At 36.0% G+C, this 19,328-nt stretch overlaps 1 protein-coding gene across 2 annotated transcripts; it reads right to left on the minus strand.

Moving 5' to 3' along the window:
- Positions 1-8,558: 8,558 nt before the first annotated feature.
- On the minus strand, positions 8,559-18,664 carry KERA (keratocan). Of its 2 annotated transcripts, none has more exons than XM_079304960.1 (3): positions 18,558-18,664; positions 16,101-16,995; positions 8,559-11,596 (listed from the first exon to the last, which is right to left on the minus strand). In XM_079304960.1, exons 2-3 carry the CDS (start codon positions 16,984-16,986, stop codon positions 11,424-11,426), a joined length of 1,059 nt encoding a protein of 352 aa, XP_079161086.1. In that variant the 5' UTR covers positions 16,987-16,995; positions 18,558-18,664; the 3' UTR covers positions 8,559-11,423. The 2 variants fall into 2 exon arrangements, with proteins under 2 accessions (XP_079161086.1, XP_079161085.1); XM_079304959.1 differs by lacking the exon at positions 18,558-18,664 and adding an exon at positions 18,344-18,517.
- Between the last annotated feature and the right edge of the window lie 664 nt (positions 18,665-19,328).

Raw genomic sequence — 19,328 nt, forward strand, 5'->3', positions numbered from 1 at the left:
TTATTTGGTTTGAATTTCTGGTTTAAGCTGTTCCTTTTCTGAGTAGATGTGGGAACATGTCCTTTGAGACACTAATGCACAAAGAATGTGAGAATCTTGATTTTTCTCATAGGCTTTAAGGAAAACTATTAACTTGCTTTAGCTCTCAGAATGACTATGGATTTATTTATTACTTATAAAATAATGTGGTTGTGAATGAGAATGAAAGATGTTTTTAATCAGACCTTCATTTACATAAAATAAATGTTTGGAAAACATATTTTAAAAGTTTGGAGAAAATATCTACACAGAGAGCAGTCCAGCAAAAGTGCAGGTTGCTGTGAGCATGACAATGAAGGAAACTATCATTTGTTAATGAACAGCATGAGAAATTCTCTGGTATTTTACAGGTCAGTGTGATGAAAGGCCTTTTATCCAGCATGGTCAATACAGCTAAAACACAGGTAAAATGTTTTACAGAGTGAAATTTCATTATTGGATATCATCCCAAAGCGACAAACAAAGAAAAACCTGAGCACCTGATCTAAGCAAGTGTTGGGAAAATACACAAGGAAAATGGATGATACACAGAAGGGAAAAGGAAAGTGTCAGGTTTCCACATAACTGCAAATGTAGTGTGTTTTAGTGTTATTTCAAGGTTGCTTATGTCCTGTTTTCACACAAAGCTGTGCTGATGAATGTGTGAAGGAATCTTTCACGGGGAAATTTCAGCTTGTGCAAGTTTCCTGAACTCTGCAAACCCAGATTAATCCAGATTCATCCAGCTTTAGACTAAGGGAATAACTCCAACTCTGTGCAGAGAAAAATTCTGCATCCAGGCACACGGGAAGCAGTGTTAAATTTCACTGTATAAATGGTGCTTTCTTTTTGTTCCTGTCCTTTGATGAGCAGTGCAGTGATTATAATGTTGTTTGCCCAGATGTCCTCAGTTATTTTGCTGATTTGTTTGGTAGTCTGTTGGTCCACTGTAAGTAACTGGGGGAAAAATTATCTGCTGGCACCATGGCAGAAGGTCTTCTGTCAGCCATACATAAATTCAGGTGGAAATTTCAAAGTTTCCTAACTGTAAGAGCAGCAGAGGAATTGTCCTATGGTGGTGAAAAACCTTTGATCATTTTAGTGTAAAATCACAGAAATGTGTTAATTAGGTAAAGCAATAACATGTAATGCAGATTTTTGCTCCTAATGAAAAAGTTGTACATGAAGATCAGAAGGGGTTCTTTTAGCATCTGAGGACAGGGAATAAGTGGGAATATTCAGCTATTTGGCATTAGTCATATAGCATTTAGTCAAAATGGCAGGCAAGGAGGAGTACTTGAAACTGGGTGTTTATAAGGTCTGAAGTGTATCTGAATGACTGTGTATGAGGAGAGAAGGAAAAAAAGAATTGCTGTACTGGAGATCAGAAGGAAGATGTTTCACTAACAGAGGTTTTTAAAAATGCTGATAAGAACCATGCACAGAAATAACAGCTCAGGTATATGAAACATCAAAGCATGTAGTGAAAAAATTCAGACTGTAGAATTGTGGTACCCTAAAGAAGAGTGGACGACTTATTAGTACCAGTAAGGAAGACACATAGATGGCATTATGAAGAATTACAAAGGAAGAGTAAGCTTCATTTTCCCTATTTAAAATTCCAATTTCTTTAATATAGTTGTCAGCAGGAGACTGGGGACTCCCTACCACAGAGGTTAAATATCAAGTAGTGTGAATCAATAAGCTTGTCTAAGGAAAATGAGCAAAGGGAGATCAGCAGTGGGTGGAAGAGATTGAGGGAAGGACTAAGAGCTACTGAAGAATGTCCTGAGAAGTAGGAGGATCCCAGTTACTGGTGTTGCTGTTTAACCCATAAATAAGATGCAGGACCACCACTTTTTCACATAATCCTGGAAGGAAAAAAGACGTTTCAGTATATCTCTGTTGTGCAGAGATATGTCTTCACCTCATTTGTAATTTTTAATATTCGTAGATTTTCTCTGCCTCAGTAAATTCTGAGGGTCAAAGCTGAAGCTGGTGAAAAACATCAGGTTTTCCTGTCAGAGTGCAGATTAATGAGAGCTGAGTTCTGAACATTTTATGGTGGTTTAATGATAGCTAATACATAAGCATGATAGGCCCAAACTGGTTAAAAAACAGTGTAGTGTGACTTGTAAAACTACATTACTGAAGTGAAGCCATCTCTGAGGTAAATCACCAGGAGCCTGTGGTGAGCTTAGTCTGCTGGCAAAAGTCATTGCTTTCATTTACGCCTCTGAAACCCCATTAACAAAGGCAGATTTTGGCCCATGTGCTATTTAAATAGAATTCAAGGGCAGTGAATAAGTCAGACATTTTTGTCATTAAAAAGAATCCTGCTGAGGGGACCAGTCAGCTTTGGTTGCTACTCTGCAGTGCCAGTGACTGTCACTATATCAGCTGCTACAGAGAAGTTTTCTCCTGAAGGACTTAATGCAAGAGCATTTGAAATGCTTTCATTTCATTATGTCTGGAATTTTATATCATTGAATAAAGATAATAAAGGGAGCAGAGGAGAACTCCATAATATATAGTCTGAGAAAAATAACCAAAGGCAACAAAAACTTTCCCTTTGGCAGTTAGTTTTTTCCCTTTTACTCCATGAAACATGAGAACTTTCATTATATAAAACTGTGCTTTCTTGTGAATTTTTCCTTTAGGTTTGCCAATGAGAGATGATGATTTAATTCTTTCCAGATATTCAGTTGATTTAATATAATTTCTTTCATGTGGAACAAAAGGGGATAAATGGGCACAGATCCTAGAATATCTATTCTGTTTTGCAAATCCTTAAGGGTACATTTCATGGAATCACAATATATTTTTGGCACTCAATTCATGAAATAATTACACAGTGTTTGATTATAAGGCTGCTTATTGAAGATCATATGGTGTTTGTCCTGTGTGCTTACCCTGGATTTTTATTTTGTTTTAATGGACTGAGATGTATGCTTGAATTAGAAATGCTATTAAACCAGACATTTAAATAAGAAGTCCTCTTGCCTAGGTTCTCTAGACACAGCTGTTACTTTTTCAAACCCAGAAGCTTTCATGTACCTCATTCTTATTTCCCTTGGATTTCTCTTGGATTATTTCCAGAGTAGCTTGAAGCATTGATTATGGTTAAAAGCTTCATTTTCCCCTAACTAAAACCAGCTTCATAAAAGTCTTCATTCCATAGTATCTTTTATTCACTCTTGTGCCTCTTCCTCTGTCCTGTGTCTTTTACGTGCAGGCAGTATGTTTCTTTTGTGTGCTACACACATTTAGTTGGAAAAAACCATACTGAAAGGAGCATATGTATCACTCAATTGGGAGCTATTGACACAAAGAACAACCTTGTCACTGAGGAATTCTGGCAAGAAGATGAGTCACTGTGGAGAGGGAATGAATGATCCAAACCACCATTTTATTCCCTAATTAGATTTTGCATTGAAATAAAAATATGTTGTGTTAAGGTTGAGCCAAAAAGTAGTTCTCTGAGTACAGAGATTTGGTAGGAGAGCTGTTAAATATTTTCTTCTCAGCTTTCTTTTTCCTTTTAAATTCAAATTTTTTTAATAGGAATCCATAAGATCATCCTCCCTGTCTGGGAACTACTGCTTCCTGACTTCATTGTCCCAAATGAGGGAACAGCTGAATTTTGTTGCTATTGCTGTTAGGGCCATTTCAAAACAGTGCTGCTGTTCTCACTGTCATATTGTTGACCAGAATCCATTTGGGACAAATGTAACCCAATCTAACTGTATAATAAGAAATTCCCTTTTACATTCCAGAGAATGTAAGATCAGATGTTTATCTGCCTTTTAAAAAACAACAACTGAAAAATGTTTATCTTGGAGGATAACTTGTTCTTCAGCGAAAAAATAAAAAAAAATCAAGTTGGATTTCATATTCTAAAATATGAATTTAAATTTGGTCCATTTCAATCAACATTAAGTATCCAGCTGTTTTCCCATCAGGAGTAAGATGACTTTATAAAACCATCCCATTCAGGTGGCCAAAGATTTTACATTAAGCAGTGTTTGGACAGTTCTTAGAATTTCTTTAAACATTTTTTCTATACCCATCAAATGTTGACTTTTCTCCTTCAGCATGGATGATTTTTTTACACTGTTCCCAGACAAAAGCAGGACTTTTTCATTGCATGATGTGAAATGGAGGTTAGCAAGAAGCAAAACTTTGATTGGCTACAGCTACCTGTAGTCAACAGCTCCAGTGATTCTCAGTACATCAGGCATTTTGGTGAATTTTAAAAGACTCTTAAAATTATTATATGTGTCACTACATGCACACAGAGCAGGACAATCTAGAAATATTAAATGCTTGCACTACAATGGGAGGCAAATATTCCATACAAAATGTGTCTTGTAGAAGATAAATGTGAAAAGGTTTATCTAAAGCCTTTCAAATTGTCTACTAATGCCAAGATATGCTTGTTCTAAGTTTATTTTCTTTTAAATAAGGCACATGAGTTCCTCTGAAAATAGTCTCTGAAATAATGAAAACTTAATGCAAACTGTAGGACTACTTAGTATATTTTCCCTGTAAACAATAACAGCTTTCAAAGGAGAGGCACTCTTTTTAGTTTCTTGGGTTTTTTTTTTAAACAAGTTAAATGTTTACATGAGCTTTCAACAACACATATGACTGCTGGGCTGTGCCCAAACTGGTGTGTTTTAATCAGATTCTGGAGATCTAGAAATGCTGCCTGATGATGGTTTATACATGATCACAAATAATCAGTATAGGAAAAACAAAAGTTTTGAATCAACCCTGTTGACAGCCTGCTGTTTACCTGTGATAAGGTAAACAAGAAACAAATCCTTGCACACTGTCATTAAACTCTGTGAGTGTTAATTCAACCAGTGCAAACAAAAGAGGCAGTAAGAGGAGATAAAATGTTTCCATTTCTGCATTCACAGCTTTCCAGTGTTTCTTCTCTCCAAACTCCCACTGGGTTTATTCCTTAGCAGCAATCTGCCCAAGCTTCATGACAGGTTTCCAAAGACCTGTACAAATACTTGTACATACTTTTGAGTTTGACAGTTTGCTCCAATTGCATCTTCATGTCTGGCTGGCTCTGGGTGATTTTCTGCTTTGCATGTTTGTGATGAAATAGCAGGCACCACAGAAACCCTTTTGAATCCCTGAGAGCACCTTTTTCCCTGAATAAAAAATGGGGGGCTGTTGTGCAGGGTTTTCAAAAGTAGAAAAACACGGGCACAAGTCTTATTAATGCTTTGAGGAAAATCAGAAACATGGATAATACTGCAATGAAATAATTCTCAATGTTGCTCAATACCTAATAAGTCTGCTGCTTTGACCCCAGACAGAATGAAGATGAACAGTGGAGAAAAAGGGAAAGTGTGGAAATTTTGGCTTGAGAGCAGAAAATTCACTTTTCTGATTCTTTGTTTATTTGATGGTCAGTCCAATGTAAAAAATGTTTATATTTATTGGAAGAGGAATTAATTATTTTAGTCTTCTTCTTCATATAAAAATGAAAAATAAACCTCACACCATGTTCTTATGTGGTATTTTAAATTTAATGTTAAAGAATTTTCACCAAACCAAAATAAACACATAAATAAGTAGCTTTTTAAAAGATCCAAACCACTGGGACCTTCAGAGAAAACCTTCATGTGCAGCTTTCTCTTCTCAATTTGGTCAGCAATTCAGAGACAGAGAATTTGGGGACGTTGTTTGTCAAAGTCATTTTAAGTCTAACTTAAGTTAGTCAAAGTTTGTCAAAGACATTTTAAGTGTAACTCCCTTCTATTCTGCTGCTAAGCAGGGTTGAGAAGGCTTGCCACCAGTCTCCTTCATTGGAAGCAATTCCAGTCATTAAAAGAAACAAATCTTTGGATTCACAAAACAGCTTGAACCTCTAGTCTGGTGCTGAAAACAGCCTCCTCAGAGAAAAAAAAAAAAAAAAAAAAAAACAACAACAAAACAAAAAAGCCACTCCAATTCAATCTGCTTCTGATTCAGACATGGTCTTGAGCCTAGATCCTGTAATAGCATGAAGCCTATCCTCACTGCCAGGAGAGAGAATCAGTGATTATTTCAAATCCTGTAACAAAGCAGAGAATCACAAGGAGATTACTGTCCTCAAAATAGACTTCCTAGTAGTGGGAGCATGATTTCAGACAAATTCAAGGATTTCATTAACTGGTGAAGGGCATATCATGCTACATGGACATCTTAGCAACAAGAATATTAAGTAAGAAGCATGAACACTATTTTTTTTTCTTTCCTCTGGCTAAGACTATTGGCATTTCTTTTTTCTGAATCCATGAAAGTTTCATAAAAATTGTAATAGACCATTTTAATGAATAAAAAATTATTGAAATAAACCTAGCTTCACTGAGAGCTGCTGAGCCCATATGTCACTTTCATTGCCCCAGCCCCTAATTAAGAACAGCTTTTCTTTGTGGAAGATGTTATTCTAGTTTCTTCAGAAATTCTCCTACAAAAAAAGACTGGCAGAGGGGAGGAAAAGCCTCAGAAAAGAGATTTCCAGATATTTTCTATCTACAAGACAGCACCAGCCTGGGTCTGCACACAGGCACCAGAGGAGGTGTGAGAGCTGTGAGCATGGGACTGCTCTGCTGCTGTAGCTGTGTGCAATCAGGGCAACCCTTTCCTGGGGAATTCCAGATGGAGCTGAACTACCAGGATAGGGCAGAACACCAGCAAAGACATTAATGCCACATACATAAAGATGCATAAGTGAACACTGAAGAAACAAAACAATCAAGCTGACAGGAAGATAGTTTGGTCAAATAGATATGGAATCCTAGAGTTACTTAAATTGAAATAGATCTTTAGGGTCTAGTTCCAAGAGGTCTGTCATGGGCCTGGAACCTTCAATTACAACAGGTAGCTCAGAGCCTGATCCAACCTGGCCTTGAACACTTCCAAGCACAGGGCACCTACAACTTCTCTGGAGCCTTCTCCAGGCTGAGCAGCCACAGCCCTCTCTGTGTTCACAGCAGAGGTGTTCCAGCCTTCTGATCAGCTCAGTGTCCCTCCTCTGGGCTCATTCCACTGCTCCAGAAATCAAAACAGAACCACTAAGAAGAATAGACTGGCTGTTGGCAACAGTACAGGGACTATAAGAAAAATCTGTTTTGGCAAAGGTTTAGAATTTATTAAAATGTAGGTTTGCTGGAACTATCACTGCTAGAGCAAAGCCAGGGTTTAGAAGCAATATAATTTCTACTAATGGGTTCGATAGTAAGTTAGCTAGGGCAGAACATGATGTGAATGATGGATATTTCTTCATACACTTGACCTGAAGTGGTTATTACTATTCCTGAGTATCACTACACAGACAGTGTGGTGCTCTACAGAACCTCTTGCCATGTTTAAATAGGTAAGCAATTCTGGGTAAAAAAATGCAATTGTGGAGGAGACTTTCAGTCAAGAGAAAAATATTAACTTACTGACTTTAACAATGCCAAGGATTCACAGCCATGCTTGGCAGAAGAGGGATATTAGCTGTTTAACAACCAACACAGAAATGTAGATGTTACAGTGATCTGATTCCAGGTAGGCAATGAAAATTGCTGCAATGGGATATCAGCAAATAGTTTTTCTTGGCTGGAAAAAGGAACAGCAACTACTTATAGTTAATGCTGGAAACCCATTTGGGTGCAGCAAGGGTGACTGAAAACCCCTCCCATGACACAGGATTCGTGCTGGAGTTAGCAATTGCAAACATGCAAATTAGTTTGCTAGCTGTCTTCTGAATTTTTATCCAAATATTTGTGTTTCTTCCTCCAGGTGTCATACAGGATGCTGTGGTCACTGGCATCCATGCATGACTGTTATGGGGGTGTTTTTCCCCTCAAAATTTGAAGAATAGTGGCAGCACACTGGACTCTTGAGAAACAGAAAATTCCAGAGAACAGTATGGAGCAGGGAGAATTACACGTGACTAAATTTTTAACTATGCTGGCAGCACCTTAAAAGGATTTTCTTCCTGCAGAGACAGCTGTGTTATAATGCAGAGACAGCTGTGTTATAAAACCCCACAGCCTTTGGATAGATCCAGCATACCAGCCTCCAGTCTTGCTGGCAGACGTGTCAGAAATGTCTGGGTATTTTTCAGTTCCTGAGTCTCTCACTTTGCTTTAATACTTTTCTTTTCAGGGCAACTGTGTGTACCCTGGGCTGAGGTGATGGCACATCTGTGTTAACAACCCTGATTTCAAAGCTGCCTAATATGCAACGTGGATTTCCTCAAAAAGCACTAGATATTTGCGGTTTTATTAGAGTTTGACCATGACTGCAGTACTGTCATGGTGATTCTCATGTTCTCAGCTTCTCATACTTGTAAATGTCTTTGTTTCTGTATGTGGTATTCCATTCAAAACTCTTTGCAATGTGCTCTGACAAGTAAGGGAAATAACTGACTTTTATTATACCAGCTGCACTTTCAGACAGGACAGCTGAGAAGTGTGCTCCTCCCTTTTTTCAGAGGAAAAGAACACAAATTTTTGTGAACCAGGAAATATCAGTGGGAAGTCTTAGAGAAATCTTGGATTAGGAAGAATTACCATCAGACTTTCAAGTGCAGTGGTGCTCTTTTTTTACATTGTATTAGAGGCTCTTAACATTGGGAAAAAGACAATGTGTATTGCAAATTCCTTTATAGCCTTCTGGAACAATGAATGGACTGGCTGTGTGGTGGCTAAAAGCCTACATTGTTTAGTACCACACAATAATGCAATTTAGGCCTGCTACTATAGTCTGAAATGAAATTTCACCATCTTTCCCAGGACCTTTAAGAACATTAAAACTCTTGCAAGTGGCCATGTACATGCAGTAAGGAAGCTCAATTCCCAGTCAGTATTGGTTTATTTTGTGAAGGTCACTGCAGCAACTGTTTTTATTCTACTGCATGAGTAGAGCTGGTTCTGGGAGAGAGCATCAAGATGGATCAAATTAGTTTAAGTGAGAATACTTAAGATTTTCTCTTCATTAAATAGCTCCCAGATGAGAAGTCAGTGCATTACACCAAAGGTATAGAACACAGAGCACTTGGCAGCAGGAGCTCTTCAGCCCAATAAAGTTTTGTCCTGAGATGTGTCACTTCACTCAGATTAACTGGGATTTGACAGAAACTGATCTTGGGCATCAGTCTGCATGCATTCTAGAATTGTTACATAGGACAGTACTGACTATTTGAGGGACCAATTTATAAGGATTTCCACTTTACACTGAGTTGGAAAAATAGTGGTACAGTTGGTGAAAGTTAAAAAGTTATTTCATCAGATCTTGTGCTTCTGATTCCATCACATAATGCCCTTATCCAGCAAAGGGAGTACCTTGATGCTCTAGTATCCCTTTATGATTTTACATATTAACCTTTGCCATATGTAAGCTTAGCATCTCTTTGGGGAAGGTTTAGTCTTTTCTTCAATGTGTATACATTACCTAAAAGGGTAGTAATTTTTTATTGGATCTTCAAGATGCTTTACTATGTGATTAGAACTATAAATAATACCAATAAATTAATATATGCCTATGATTATTCACTTTGGAGTATATGTATTTGTCCTTTGTTTAAAGTAGAAATTAATTTCCAAGTACAAGAACATAATTGTTATAATTTAATTAGTAGTATTGTCACGTAATTATTTTCCAAAAATAAATTACTATGCTGTTACTGAGTAAAGAACATAGCTAAACATGCATACATGTTGTAAAGACTCTTTAAATATTTTTTTTTTCATATAGGGTGAACACAGAGGTATAGAAAATACTTTTGTTAGAAGGGCAGTAGTTTTCTCAGCAATCACATAAAAAGAAAAGCAAAAATAAATGGTTTTGAGATCAGATTTCTGAATGGGTTATTCCTATGCTGGGTTTCTATACTAGGTTGTTTCCACAAGTTCTCTGGAGCAGAATAAGGCCTGATTTTCAGATAAAAAGGATTGATTGTCAGAAATTGCAGTTCTCAACACTTAAAAAAATATATACTTCTAAGAAAATACCTAATATTCAAAGCAAAAATTGTACCACGTGCATAGTCTTTAAATGCTTGCTACTGAGGCCATTCTTAAAATGTTATCAATAGATGCAGGATATCAATAAGCAACTAATTGCTGCTATCTAGAAATGCAAGATTAAAATAATCACTGATGGATAGTCTGTTGTGTCATACATAAGAATGTCATACTCTCTCAGTGATTAGATGACTGGAATAATCAAGTAATTTATTGAAATGCCAATATTATAAAATAGAAAAAATAAACTAGATTTGATAAAATCAACCATATTTCATTAAAAGTTACCTGCTGATACCTCCCTTGTGAATTGTTAATATTGTGTTCTAATAATCTGGACTTGTCTAAAATCCAGTATTATTATGTGCATGTATGTGAGTTGGCAGATAGTTGAATACTACTTAGATTGTATTTGCTTAAATGACAGAATTACTATGCAACTATTTTCCTAGTTCAGTAAATAATTGGGAGGGGACATATGTCTTAATTTCTTAGTTTTCTCTTTACCACCATCCCATTAACTGGCCATTCAAATTTTTTATGAAGGACCTAGTCTTTGAAATATGTAATCATTACTATTCTTGGTTGTATCTCTCTGCAAACTAAAATTAACTAAATATTCAATGAAATTCCCAAAGCTGCAGAAAGAAATGGTATCAAATCTAGAAATGGAATAAAACAGTAGAAAACTGGGCCTTTGAGAGGACAAGATTACATCTCATGATCTTTTGTCCCTGGATTTGAGTTGGATTAGTTTATTCCAGTTCTAAAATTCACTGAATTAATCCCTACAGTGATATATTCAGTATACTGCTTTGGATGTTAAGCTTCATGTAGTTTTTGCCTTAAAAGTATTAGTATTCAAAAGATGACAGTAATTTTAGGGTTATTTGCATGTTAAGTGGTTGCTCACCATGAGTCATTATCTGAAATAGTGATCAGTGGCAGTTCTGATAACTAAAAATCCTGCAGCTCATGTTTTTATTAGCATATGTATTTGGCCAACTGCACCCAAATCCATTGTGTTAGCTACTAGATAACAAAATAAGGACACATAACTTGTCTATAGGAATAATGTTAGCAGGGTAGGTATTGTCACATTTACAAGAAAGATGGAGTAGGCAAGAGATTTCTCTGGAATATTTGGGATCTTACACCAATTACTTTCATTATATTCACATTATGAATTTATAGGACACGTTTCAGGTCCATACAAAATCTCTTCTGAAAGAAAAACCTTTTCAGTTGTAGAAAAGATGCAAGCAAAGAAAAAAATTAAAGTCAAATAAAGCTGTTACTTCTTGATTTATGAGTTAGAACAAGTTTCATTCCAGCAAAACTCATATCTTAGCACTCTCACAGTACAAGAGTGACACTGCAATATCTTTATATGACAACAGCTTGAAGCAGTCGGAAACAAATCATGATGTCCAGTGGGATTGGAGGCTGAATTTCGTTTCCATCCAGACGAAGGTATCGGAGGCGAGGGATGTTGCCATAATAACCATAATCTTCTTCCAGGGCAATGGAAACTGGGCATATTTGAGTACCATTGACACCTGAAAATGCAGGTCAACATGTTAGCTTATTTCCATGGGACGAGTTCATGAAGGTAAATTTCACTTAGGACAAATAAAGACAACTTCCACTTATGTTAGAATGGAAGAGTGCTGCTTTTGTTACCATTTAAGTACTTTGTTGATTGAGAGCAAACATCTTCATATAATGTGATCAGGATCAGTGAATCACATATTTACTGTGCTGCAATTATGAAAAAAGGCCATTGGATTCATAATTTTTTCTTGGACAGGGGAGATACTGAGTTAGACAACTACATGGCAAGCATTGAGAAATAGCTCTTTACACTTTGAGTGAGCAAGGCAAGATTGCTTCTGAGGGGTTTTGTACATCTTATTTCAATGACAGTACATTAATTTTCTCCTGATAATATTCCCTAACGAAGACCTTGCATTCAAGACAATACAATAGTATTGAGTCAGAGGAAGTTTTTGTACAGTACTTTTAATTTTTAACATTTGGACATTTCTGTTCTCTTGCATTATTAAGTTGTTTTTAATTGCAAAAACATAACTCGTGCAATGGGATATTTTTCTTCCTAATCTGAAAGCTAACAAATAATCAAAATTTTATATATTTCACACATAATTTGTTTCTGAACAGATAAAATTTGAAACTATGGCTTCGGTCATTACCCATATTCATAACTGTTGAATAGCTTGGGCTTTATGTCTCCTCTATGTTATCTCTGCACTGCCATTTGGCTAAAATGCTTTTTATATTTTGTCTTCAGATGTTAAACATTCAGGCAGCTGCTACCCTATTTCAGCCTCAAAATGGTCTCCAGAACACACTGAAGTGGTGTTTGTTTATCAAAGTGTCAAATTCGCTTGACCAAATTATGATATTTTTTGATTGATCTGACTGTTTGAGGATCTTGGCCCCAGACTAACTGAAAGTGAATGAAGAATGTGTATGTAAAGAGTTTTTTGAATAAGTTTTTTTGCTAAAAAGTGATAGGAAAAAAATTTCTCCCTTTATATTTAGTAATGATACCATACACAAATCTTCTGACTACAATTCCCAAAATCAGAGAAATGTTATGAAGTAAAAATAACAACACAACTTACTTTCTTTTTTTTTTGTCTGCACAACTTACTTTTTCCCCCCTCTGCTTTATTTTGAAAAACTGCCCAGATGTTTGCAACATCTTGGAAGTGGACTTTATCTTTGCCATGGAAACTACATAAATACATCCACTTGGCCAAGACCTGGAGCTTTTGTTGTATTTGTGATATCAAAATATGTTTGTTTATCTTGTGAAATTTGATTAATGTTGGCAAAGCTTTTGGTATTTTTGGAAGAAACAAGCTAAAACTTATTTTTATGTGCAAATTTACAACACAGAAATCTTAAGAATTTTCATTATGAAAGCAATTATTAAAATTTGTTGGTGAATCTACACTATCTAGGAGAAAATATCTGCTTTGTTTGGTTGGGACTACTGTTTATAGAGACAAGATGGCATCAAGTGTATCCTAAATTTCTGTCTTCTCTGATCTAGAAATTATCTCATTGCACTCATTTTCACTGGGTTGATTATTCCATCCTTGAAGTGAGGCAGCAGTTATCTAACCACAGGCCACCTAGGAAGAAACTATTTCCTGATGATGTGTGGTATAAATTGGTTTGGGTTTTATTCTTCTCTTCCCATAAACAGCAAATTCTACCTAAACTATCAGGGGAATAAAAGCCTCTCCCTCTTTTTCTCTCTTTCAATACTCTTCATGAATATATGAATAAATTTTGTTAAAGTAGGAGGAATAAATTTTTCCTTTCAGAGATATGATTCACCTTGCCTAAACCGATCCACTGGAAGATGGGTCAGCCTGAGTAAACCATTTAGACTCTCTTTATAAACTCTAGAGAGAGATTAATATTTCCAAAAGGGGACTGACAGCAATTGTGTATCTTTCCACTGAGTAGGAGGTCTGTATGACTATGAAAAATTAGATCCAAAAATCTAGGATAGTTTATTCAAAGAAGATGAAATCTACCACTGGTCAACAGAATTGTTGCGTCCTTTAATATTTAAACATGAAATCTAGAGCTGCTGTAAGGGAAAAACTGTCAAAGTGGTTCTCATTAAAGGCTAATAGTGTCTGGCTGCTGAAGAACTGCAGATCCTGTTTCTTTTCCAATAAAACTTATAATTTAGAAATAAAATTTAGATACATGGCCCAAGGATTTCTGCATTTCTCTACATATGGAATAATATTACATCACAGTGTCTATCTCAGCCTCCTGGTATTCTTCCAGGAGAATGTACTGTTTGCTCCCCTCCATCTGTCCTTTGACAGCACTGTAATAATACAACCTGCTTACCCTTGCTCATTTGTTACATCATCATTTCCAACCTTCTCTTTGTTTACTTTAACATTCTCTTTTCCACTGTTTAACAACTCCCCAGAGCCTCACAAGTGTATCTAGTAGGTAAATACGTAGGCATGGGTGTTTTAAAATGCCATGAAACAAATGTGTTGCAAATCTGTTGGAGCCATAATTAGTTTTGGTTTTAAGTTGATTTTACTTCCAGAATTCAAATAGTATTTTTCCTCTGTGGATTGAGATCCATAGGGAAGGGATTGCAGGCAAAATTCTTGTTCCACTGAGGCAAAAGATGATGCTATTATGGGCTTTCCTGGGCTCCAGAAGGCCTTATATCTTCATAAATGGTCTATGGAGAAATAAGGCCATGCACACATATGAAGAATTGTTATTACAAAAGAACATGTAATAATACATAGACAAATGGTATTTACATAGAAATGCTGATGTCCTCCTGAACTCTTGCAGTGACAACAGTGTAACTGTGATTCACCAGCAGAAAATAAAGTAGTGATTTGCAGTTGTGAAGAAATACCTGAGAATCAACATTATTAAAAGAGCTTGTACTGCACACATAAAAGTAAACCTTCAGCAGGACTCTTTTGTGAAGAAACCAGATCAGGACTTTACAGACATTTTTCTTTCAATTTTTTTTCATTGACTATCTTAAAATAATGATTGATCTGGGTTTAAGAAGACAAAACCTATTGGCAGAATTAATATCATCTCTTATTACTCTGGCCTGATGGAACTACATTTCTTGTTTGCAATCCTAAAGGTCTTTTAAGATATTATCTATTAGAGCAATGTCTCATGAAGAGTATCTCATTAACCATTACTTATTGAACAATTATGCTATATCAAATTTTTTTGAGTTATCAGGTTGCAATCAGTTACTAAGAATTCCTTTTAGTTTTTTTTGTGCTAAAGGCAGTTCTGTTCTTAAGTTGACAATGATTTTTGAGAAGGAATAAAGGCATTAAGGAATAGGAGACTTGCAGAAAACTATTGTGATTCAGTTTCACAGGTCAAGTGTCATTGGCACATGAGACTTGATTTTGTACATACAAAGAAAGTTAATTTTCATGGCCTTAAGCTTGTCAAACTTATTCAGGGAAGGAAGAGGACTGCACAGCTCTTTAAATACTACCTAGACACAAAACTGTTCTTAAACTGGACAGGCTACATTGATTTCAATTTTGTGTCACTTGAAGTGACAGAATAAAGTCTGCACCTGAGGTGTTGCAGTGAAGCAATTAAAATAAACCCCTTAGTAACCAGGAGGCAATTAAATATATTCAGAAAAAAAAACTGTCATGAGCTTTAACTCTAATTAACAGTTGGAATTCTTGCAGACCACTTAAATATGTGCCAGTTATACAATTATTTTTTTAAATTTACATGATTTCACACTTTTGTTTTGCCAAATTCAATGAGTAAATGTAAATTATCAATAAATATCTTACTTTCATAGGTTCTTGTTTTGTGCAAAAGCCAAACCATTATTTTTGGTTTGTTTTTGAACTAGTGGCACAAAAAAGTGGCAAGGGACCATGTATTCAATTAAATCACCATGATGGGAAGATAAATGTAGAAACTTGGCTTTCATCTGTGCAGTGGTGAATAAAAAGTCATCATTGTTCTTTTGGCTTTTGGCATGAAATGAAGCACTTACTGAGTAGACTTTCATTATATAGAGTATTCAGTGTCCCTAACCCCCACACCTCCTCTATACCTGGATTAATTTGGAAACAGTCCTGGAAAATGAAACTATTAAAACCAACAGGCTTCTGTTGCCTTGGGTACAAAACCTCATCTCATTTACATAAAATGGAAAACTTTTGAGGACATAAATCTTAGTAGAACAAATATGCTGTAAAATCAGTAAAACACAAAGCATTTTGCTCAGAGAGGTGGTGGATGCCCCATCCCTGCCAAATTTCAAGGTCAAGCTGGACAGGGCTCTGAGAAACCTCAAGTGTCCCTTCCTATTGCAAGAATACTGGAATAAATGACCTCTAGAGGTCCCTTCCTTCCAAAATTATTCAATGATTCTATGATTTTAATCATTTTATCTCAAAGACCATTTTTATAGTTAAGTAGACATTTAACATAGATATGGTTTTGAAAGGTCCCACATTGGTAATACACACTTACTTTTGATTCTGTTGTGATCAAGATGAAGGTGCTCAAGGTGAGCATTGATTGGTGGAATTTTAGTGAGCTGATTGTGAGACAGCTGTAGGTCTAGAATAGATGAAACATTAAACCCATTTGGGGGGATACCATCATCAGATAATTTATTGTAGTTCAGCCTAAGGAAAGTCACTTTGGGTATGGCACTGAAGTAGTTTTCTGGTATAACTTCGATGGAGTTGTTGTCCAAAAACAGCTGTAGTGTATTAGCTGGGATGCTCAGAGGCATTTTCTTGAGTGAATTTTTTGCTATGTTGAGTTGCATAAGGTTGCTGAGTCCTTGGAAGGTGTCGCTCTGAAGAGCGCTGTCCAACAAACTGTTCTGGTGCAGGTCTAGCATAGTCAGGTTTTCCAAGTGGCTGAAGACTCCTTCTGGGATTCTGGAGATTTTGTTTTTAGCTAGTCTTAGCTGTTCCAGACCCACTGGTAATGGGGCAGGCACCTCTTCCAGTTCATTATCTTCAAGGAATAAGTAAAGCAGTCTTTTCAGCTTGCTCAGCACACCATTCTCAATTCCACTGTTTGTGATCTTATTCTTGTTCAGATTTATCCACCTCAGATGAGTGGCATTCACAAAAGGCTTCTCTGAAAGTGTTTCAATTTGATTATTTTGAAGATAGAGGTACCAAATTCTTGCTGGAATTGAAGGTATTTCCTTGAGTCCTTTATTGTCACAGTATAATGCATTGGGGAAGCTAGGAGGGCAAAAGCACTCCTGTGGACACTCAGAAGTATAGTGAGACCAATGTTCAGGATCCAGGTCATCATAAACTTGTCTCACAGATCGAGTCCACACAGCATGTACCAAGAGTAAGAGCAAAAGGCTTGTACAGACTTTTAGAATCATGGTGTTTGCCTTGGAAGGGGAAAATAAAACAATTAGCTGTTTCTCAGTAAAACTCCCTAGAAGCATACTAGATTAACAAAACAGTTTTACATATAAAATAATATTTCTTTTATAAACAGCCAAATTCTGTCCTCTAGGGTATTATCTATGGTCTGCTAAGGGAAAACTGAAAAGTAATATAAGAGGGGTAAACAGTTCTGTGCTATATGTTGATAAACATTTCCCTAATTCATCTTAGATTCCACATTAGTTACCAGTTTACCTGATGTTCATGCAAGTATCATTTCAAAGAGTATGAACACATGGATCATTTTTAGACAATGAATCAGTGGCTCTTTTAAATTTGTGTAAGTATTCCTGTACAGACCTGAAAACTGCATTATATAATGGCTAATCATCAGAAAAGACATCATTACCAAGATGATATAATTACTATTGTACTTAGTGTTCCTTCTTTTAAAATTAATCATACCCTCTTTTCTGTTTTTGCTCTTTCTTAAATTATAATGACATCTGGGTCCGATTTTCCAGGGTCTTTTGTCTTCATTGAAAAGTGGAATATCAAATAGTGTTTTAACAGCTGTTTGCTGGGCATGTTCTTAAAAGCTTGGAGGGAATATGTTTGACTAATCCATTCCCCGCCTCACTCACACCCTCATATCCAAAGTTAAAAATTTCCTTCCCTAAAGCAAACAGACAAAACAAATGTCTGCTCTAAATGACACAAAAGATAAGTCCTAACCAAATATCCACAAAAATTAAATCCTAACCAAACTAATAATATACATTTATGCTTCTTTTAACTATTTTCCTACTTAATTATTTGCCTTTTTTAGCCTCTTCCACAATGAAAATATGAACAAAATCATCACTGATAATTTACTCAGAAAGAAAATAGCACAAAACCAGTGAATAACAAACTCTGTTATTTTGCTCACTGACTCATGAAGATTAACAAGCATTTTGCAGTGTAGAGGCTGAGAGACTGATAGCTGAAATTTCTGGTCAAAATTAGGAGGTTTATTTTGGCAACTATGGTATTTAAATAAAGAGTAAATTCTCTCATAGGATTAATGCATCAGTAGGGTTAAGAGCTCAGTTCAGTTGCTGCATATGATAGGTAGTAATTCAATAGTTTTCAACATTGCTATTTGCAGTAACAAGTGCAGTACCCTATAGCTTTTGCAGCCCCAGAAACGGCTATCTGGAAACATTCCAAAGAAAGACACAAATAAAGTATTTCTAAAGAATAACATTTCTATTTCACACAGTGAAATTGCAACCTTCTCACTCTGTAAACATTCATAACCTTAATAACACTTTAAAAAAAAAAAAAAAGAAATATAAAGCAATTTACCTTGTTAGTCAAGTTCCTGGAGCTATCTGAAGCCAGTTAGAAATCCCAGTAAGTTCACTGCTTTTGGCTGCTACCACTGTGTTTGTTTCCTGTCCTCCCAAGAATTAGCAGCATATAAAACTGGAAGCACATACTAGTGCTCCCAGATGTATTTCCATGCACACCTTATTAGCTGTTGCTTCTAGTTTGACATTGTTTGAGAGTTTGGGCTTACCTCAGCTTTCTTGGATCTTCTTCTCTTTCTATTGGTCCCTGTTGTTAGGCTGTAATAGCTTGAGTCAGGCTACAAGCCGTGTTCTAGGAATACAGCCTCATATATACGCATCAGTGCTTACAGCTTTTAACCCCTGAAACAGCTCAGGCACCTCAGCACCTAGGCAGGGAAAGGAGGAAATCCTGGCCTTACCATCAAGCAGCCACAGAGCTGAAGGCAGTTGATTTTTTATGTTCTATCAGATGAAGGGAGCTGGTCTAGATGAAACAGGTAACCCAAAGTGCACATTTATTCTACATTTTTGTTAGAAGATACGTTACATGCAAAGCTGACTTACATCATAACTCATTCTCATAATACCTGAGTTGGCCACAGAGAATTAAAACCAGTGCCATCTGTTTCTACGGAAATATTTTATTTGATTTTTATTAAATGCAGATGCTGCCATGCCATTTAAAGACAAAATTCTTGATTAGGAGAAGAAGACAACAAAAGCATTTGCTAAGAATTTTTTAATAACATATTTTCAGTTCTTTAAAGATTAAATCTTATATTTTCCTTTTTGTTCAGAGAAACATTTACATATATTACTACAAAGTTATAATATTCCCCAATGCCTCCTGCAATTTTCTTTTATCATTGATCTAAAACAAACTCTTTGCAGCCAACTTGCTCTCCAAAGACAGACACATATTTCTCACATTAAGTATTTTGGAAGATTTTTGTTTTCATTTTTAGTCCAAACTTAAAGTAACAAATTCATATCAGAAA

This window comes from Erithacus rubecula (genome assembly GCF_903797595.1).
Source record: "Erithacus rubecula genome assembly, chromosome: 4".
In the NCBI taxonomy this organism is placed as follows: Eukaryota; Metazoa; Chordata; class Aves; order Passeriformes; family Muscicapidae; genus Erithacus; species Erithacus rubecula.

What these genes read in the sequence shown, in the direction of transcription:
- KERA (XM_079304960.1), bottom strand. Translation starts at nt 16,986, where the DNA reads ATGATTCTAAAAGTCTGTACAAGCCTTTTGCTCTTACTCTTGGTACAT. An exon ending in TGATCACAACAGAATCAAAA is followed by an intron (nt 11,597 to 16,100) that starts GTAAGTGTGTAT and finishes CTGCATTTTCAG; the next exon opens with GTGTCAATGGTACTCAAATA.